The sequence below is a fragment of the Pseudorca crassidens genome, chromosome 1, assembly GCF_039906515.1.
Source record: "Pseudorca crassidens isolate mPseCra1 chromosome 1, mPseCra1.hap1, whole genome shotgun sequence".
NCBI lineage: Eukaryota > Metazoa > Chordata > Mammalia > Artiodactyla > Delphinidae > Pseudorca > Pseudorca crassidens.
Genome location: NC_090296.1, coordinates 194135288 through 194142215, shown reverse-complemented (window position 1 = coordinate 194142215; position 6928 = coordinate 194135288). Strand labels below are relative to the sequence as shown.

At 34.4% G+C, this 6928-nt stretch overlaps 1 protein-coding gene across 1 annotated transcript in view; it reads right to left on the bottom strand.

The window, feature by feature from the left end:
- Window positions 1-610: 610 nt before the first annotated feature.
- Window positions 611-6928, bottom strand: part of TMEM236 (transmembrane protein 236) — a 48350-nt gene continuing 42032 nt past the window's right edge. The window contains exon 4 of the mRNA XM_067704487.1: window positions 611-3354. Coding sequence (XP_067560588.1) covers window positions 2777-3354 — 578 coding nt within the window. The 3' untranslated portion in view covers window positions 611-2776. The remainder of the gene's footprint in view (window positions 3355-6928) is intronic.

The window sequence follows — 6928 nt, the reverse complement described above, 5'->3', positions numbered from 1 at the left end:
TTTTGGTAAATGTTCCTTGTGAGCTTGAGAAGAATGTATATTCTGCTTTTATCAGATGAAGTAGGCTGTAGATGTCAATTATATCCAGTTGATTGATAGTGTCATTGAGTTCAACTATGTCTTTACTGATTTTCTGACTGCTGGAACTGTCCATTTCTGAGAGAGGGGTGTTGAAGTTTCCAACTATAATAGTGGTTTCATCTATTTCTCTGCATTTCTATCAGTTTTTGCCTTATGTGGTTTGATGCTCTGTAGGTGTATACACATTAAGGATTATGTCTCCTTGGAGAACTGACTCCTTTATTATTATGTAATGATGCCTTTCTTAACCCTCGAAAAATTTCCTTACTTTCAAGTCTGGTCTGTCTGAAATTAATATAAGTACTTCTACTTTCTTCTGATTAATGTTAGCATGGTATATTTTTCTCCATCCATTTAATTTTAATCTATATGTTAAGTTAACTTCATAACTTTTTATAAGGACACAAAAGCTACATGGGTCTTAATACCAAAAATCATTAGAAGCAATGAGAATTACAATATAATTTTAATAGCATAACATTTAATCACACAGTGTAGAACTACCAATGTTTCATTCAAATTTGCTGCAATGCCTATTAAATATCATAGACTTGAACTTTATATACACGTGTACACCCTTAGTAAACTATTAAATTAAACTACATACTCAATAATTTTCCTCCTACATGGAGCCTTTTGTACACGCCTTCATTATTTATACAAAGTGTTGCCACTTTCCAAAATATCAGGCATATTCATATTCAAATATTGGATACAAAATGCATCCTAAACTCAAATAAGTAATACTTTTCAGCTTATCTGAGCATTTTTCACTCTATAAATTCCAATACAAAGATAAATATAAATGTATGTAAAATATTTTCATATTTAAGGATATTAGAGTCAACTACTTGGTTATAAATTCTTCTTCATAAAGAAGATTATCATGGTATGACTTGAAAGAAATTATTTATATGATAATTTTTTTAGAATTATAAGTATTGTAAGTTTCTGTGGGATTGACAGAAGAAGATAAAGATACATTGTTAAACAAGATATCCTTGGGCCTTTCTTTAAGGACTTTAAAGATTAATGGAGAACTCAGAAAAGTAAAACACATAATGAAAGTCTTAAAAAAGTGCTATAGTTAGGGTTCTATGAGAACTCATAGGAGGGACACTCCAATGCCTGATGAATGAATACTTATATACTTCAACTTTAATCTGTATATTCAGTGGATTACTCACTTCTGGACATAATACTACTTGATGAAAAATTATGGTCTGAGGTAATCTGAAGATTTTCTATTTTACTTTTCACAAATGCATGATTTAAATTATTATTCCCAGAGGGTAAGTAGAACACAGAAAAGAATAAAACAGGAAAATTTAAACAATGCTTTAAGCTACCTGTTTCTCCTTAGGGTACAATTAAAATATTTAGTATTCATTGGGTTATTATAGTTCACCAGACAAGGTAATGAGAACATTCCCTATCTCGGTTAATCCTCTCAATCCTATAAAGTACTATTTAACCCTATTAAAGTATTAGTAATATACTCATCTTTTAGATGTGGAAACTGGGGTTTACAGTAGTCAAAGATTTCGCCCCAAGTCATAAAGCCAGAAGCTAAGCTTTCAACAACTGTGAATAGATCTCCTCTTATGGTGTAAGGAAAAACCATAAAGCCTAAGGGGAGAGTGAGATTGGGGGATTTGGTGGAGTGGCAGGCAAGTTCGGTTATCCATTTTTAGGCTATTTGTTATCACAGATCACTGCAGAGAACGCCTATGTTAAACATTACTCTGCACACATAAGCCTCTCAGAAATCTTTCTAGCATCTGAAAATGTATGCAGAATGGCTAGCCCCTGCTATGAGGATCTGAGAGCATCCCAACATAGGAAAGCAAATCGCATAATTCTGTATCTAATTATTTAACATCAGGATAACCATTATTTATTATCACATAAGACACTAATGCATTTGCTGTTATATTTGTAAGTTGAACTTCTAATTTTAAACAGGGCTTGTACCTGACTGTTTTCATGATGGTATCCAATTCCGCAAATAAGATATTCTTCTACTTTGAAATCTCCCTCTTCAATTAATGGCTTCCTATTATAAAACTTTATCTAGGTCTTACTGGTGTACCTTGACTTCATTATATTAAACTGAGTCAAATGTCTGAAACTAAATTTACTGCTTTCTATGCTGAAAACAATTGATTACATAAAAGTCGCTTGCCACAGCAGAATAAGGAGCATAATTCCATATTTGAAGGAGACCCTAAAACTACAATTCAAATGTTTTTAAAGAATCTAAACATTATTCCATAATTACAAGTGTATTTCCTAAAATAAATTTTAACTAATTAATTCTTGTGATGCACTTTATATAAACAATAAAAAAATTTCATTCTTGGACTAACTTAGTGGGAAAACATGTTCTAATTTTTAAGAGGCTTTATTGAAGGGTGCTTTTAGAAAAAGTGCAGAATACGTAACTAAAATTAACTATTAACATTTTCTAGAGATCAAGGGGAACCAACTTAGAAGACTACAACTTTGCTTAAATTTAGCACCATTTGTATACATTTTAAAAATTGATATGCTACAGTTTTTAAAAATAGTTTTTTTCTCTAGCATCTATTCTTCATTTTTTCCTATAGCACAAAAATTTATCCCTGCCCCCCAAAAAGATTATAAATGCGTGCATGTGCATAACAAAGAGGTTTGACTATGGGACATTTCCTTGTTAAAAAGATACCTCAAAGGGAGAGAAAATCCTGAATTTGGTTAAGTAATTGAAGTAAACATAAGAGAGAGTCACGAGTACATTTTTACAAAGGCCCAAGACGGGTGTGATCGTTCCCAGGCCAATGATTAAACTAAGTCTAACAAAGATAAAGGGTAGATCCTGGAGCACGATGCCCAGGGAATTCAGAAGCGGGTTCCGGGGAGTCAGTATCATTCGAAGAAGAGAAATGAAACTGAAGATGTAGACGGGGTAGACCCAGCCTGACGTGTACACTTTGGGGTGCCCGGCCACCCGCACCATTTCTATGGTGTCCGACCACAGCAGAAAGCTCCAGAGGAAGATCTCAGCGCGCACATCCTGCTGCGACATCATTCTCAGGATTCCCCGTTTGAAGGTGGGCTCTTGGGGTCCCTCCAGCTCAGGAGTCGAGCCCTCTGTTGTGGCTCCTGGTAGCCATGACAGCCGGGTCCTCCCGGCTGGCTGCGAAGGTGTCAGGTTTTCATTTTGCCTCAATTCATCCGTCACAGTTTTTATTTGCTGCAAACTGGTCGTGTGGATGTGCCTGTCTTCGTTACCTGCAATAAGTTGATTTATTTACATTTTAACTTCAAATTTTTATTTAGAATTTAACTTTTCTTCTAATTTTATTTAAATTTTTATTTAAATTTTAAATTTTTATTTAAATTTTAAATTTTTATTTAAATTTTAAATTTTTATTTAGAATTTAACTTTTCTTTCAATTTTACTTAAATTTAAATTGTTATTTAAATTAAAATGTAAAATTTTAATTGTTATTTAAATTAAATTTTAATTGTTATTTAAATTAAATTTTTATTTAACTGTGATTTTTAAATTTTTATTTAAAGTGAGATATTTAAATTTTTATTTAAATTTAAAAATGAAATTTAAGTGTTCTCTTATTTGAGGTCTGTTTCACACATGGAATTTCAAGATAGCAATGAGTAGCACAGTGCAGAAAAAACAGAGGCAGAGAAGGCTCTTTGTGTCTTTGTATTTCCCTGGGTATGGATCCTAAGTCATTTTTACCATTTCAGAATAATAGCCATTACTGGTTACTGAGCTAAGTAAGCACTTTCACACATTATCTCATTTAATCCTCAGATAAAAAGGTGAGAGATAGGGATTACTATCCCATTCGATAAATATGGAAACTGGAGTACAAGAGGTGAAATGATGCCTAAATTCAAATACACAGTTAGGAATGGGCAGAGCTGGAATTCACGCCCAGACTTGTTTGACCCCAATTGACAATCCCTTAACTTTATGGCTGCTAGCACTTTCTAGAGGCAATACATCACATGCTGATTATAAAACAGATACATATCATAAAATCAAATGAATCCAAAGTTCAATGGTCCAATCTTATTTTATTAGACACCCACAGAGATCACTACAACCCAGATCGCCAAGCTTAGAGTCTGGTGCTAAGAGGGTCTTCTGAGCATGATCATGAGAGAGCACGAGAGAGCCTTAGTGAAGGATAACATTCTGTATCCAAGATTCTTAAGCTGTTCTTTCCCCCGGAGTTTTTGAACTCGTCAGTGCGATGGGTTAGACTAAAGTATCTCATTTGTGACCATGAAGCTGTGGCTGGTCAACATGTCAGGCATCTGAATGAGTAGGGCATTTCCTCATTAACATCATAAAGTGAGTGAGTGTGTGTGTGTGTGAGACAGAGAGAGAGAGAGAGAGAGAGAGAGAAAGAGAAAGAGGGAGAGAGAGAGAGAGGGAATGTGTGTGGCTCTCTGTATACACATGGGTGTTGAGGTTGGGGTTATGAAGGAAGCTCAAATCTCAGAACTTACTAACTGTTGATGGTATGATTTTTCTACATGAAAGGACTAGCACATTATTTTCCAAATATTTGAACACTTAAGCACCGTTTTCATTGCTAAGGAATTTCTCAAGTCTTGACAAAGTTTACTCAGCAAATGTGCTGAGCTGCCACATTACTTGATAAGACAAAATTTAAAGGGAGTCATTAGATGGAATAGCTCTAAAGGTTAAAGACACAAAGTCAATAAAAGTTGCTGAGATGTACTGAGCTGAAGTGAAAACATTTTAAAACAAATAAGTTATTATGATTAATGACTAATAAAAGGCTTGCTTACTATAAGTAGGAGTTGTTTAAAGGACAAACCTCAGTTTTCTTTCTATACAATTAATTATTTTAAAATTTTAAGTGTGAATTGAGTATATTTATCAAGTAAAAAATAAATTCTTGATGAGATATTATTTGCTTCTGGTATGAATCACTCATAAATAAATGTTAGGAACCATAACCCTTAGAAACTTCCTTATCAAACTTAGATGTCACAGTGGCATGAGTAGGAATCTTTTTTTTTAAACTGGAATATAGTTGATTTATAATGTTTTGTCAGTTCAGGTGTACAGCAAAGTGATTCAGTTATATATATATATATATATATATATATTCATTCCTTTTCAGATTCTTTTCCCATATAGGTTATTACAGAATATTGAGTAGAGTTCCCTGTGCTCTAGTAGGTCCCTGTGCTCAGTAGGTCCTTGTTAGTTATCTATTTTATATACAGTAGTGTGTATCTGTTAATCCCAATTTCATAATTTATCCCTTCCCCCTACATGTCCCCTTTGGTAACCATAAGTTTGATTTTGAGATCTGTGAGTCTGTTTCTGTTTTGTAAATAAGTTCATTTGTGTTGTTTTTAAAATTAGATTCCACACATAAGTGATATCATACAACAATGGAATATTACTCAGCCATAAAAAATAATTTATAAAAAAGAAAAAAATAATGCCACTTGCAGCAACATGGATGGACCTAGAGATTATCATACTTAATGAAGTAAGGCAGACAGAGAAAGGAATCATTCTGATAAATTACATTCAAGAGAGAAAAATATATGCTAATTACTATTATTTTAACAATCATAATATCATCTGTTTTTAAACTCAGATGCTCACTTGCATCAATTGTATCTCTTACTTTACCAAAAAAAAAATCAATATAGAAAATACGTTTCTTAGAGTGTGTCAAGTCTTAGAGCACTCTCCTTCACCTCTCGTAGTAGATCAAGATGTTCAAATGAAGATCCAAATTCCTTTGTCAATATGAGGAACAAAGCATATCATTTGGGCTTTTGAGGATGACTGCAAATTCAGCATCGTTTCAAAGCCAGGAAGTGCAATCTAAGAAGTGACACAATAACATTTTTTAAACAGTCATTGGGAGTCGTAATATCTGAGGATAAGAGCTGTTGGTACAAACAACGAATTCTTAGCTAGGGTTCATTTTTAATGAAATACAAAAGCCCTAATCCATGTGTATTTGGTAAAATCAGCCTCATATTTCTCCACGGCTCATTAGGGACTAGTTTAGATTTGGGGACTAGTTTAGGGTCTCTGCTGTCCTCTTTCCAAGTAAGAAGCATTATAACTATGAGCTGGAAAGCTCTGCTGGCCTCCCAAAGGGCAGGGTAGAGCTGAGGATGTCAAGAATTCATTTGGTCATTAGAACAGACCAGCAAGTTTATCCTCCAGTCACATAAACCTTCATGTATTCAATACTATTCCCTTCGGCTCCATGATTAGTTCCCCTCCAAATTATTATTTTTAAAATTTCCACTTATAGCTGGAATTCTTTTTATTGTTGCTGTTAGTTGTCAGGGTTTCTATTTGAGGAAAATTATATTTACTTGTGCAAAATCTGTAAAAGATATCAACACAAAGAGAGCAATCTACTCACTTCCTTAAAGGCTTACGTTGCCCTGTAAAAAGTAGAGGACTTCCCTGGTCCGCCTGCCAATGCAGGGGACATGGGTTCGAACCCTGGTCCAGGAAGATCCCACATGCTGTGGAGCAACTAAGCCTGTGTGCTGCAACTACTAAGCCTACTCTCTAGAGTCCAAGAGCCACAAGTACTGAGCCAGTGTGCCACAACTACTGAAGCTCATGCGCCTAGAAGCCCGTACTCCGCAACAAGAGAAGCCACGGCAATGAGAAGCCCACGCACCACAATGAAGAGTAGCCCCCACTCGCCGCAACTAGAGAAAGCCTGTGCACAGCAATGAAGACCCAACACAGCCAAAAACTTAATTAATTAATTTTAAAAGAAAGAAATACAACACATAAAAAATAAAAAGTAAA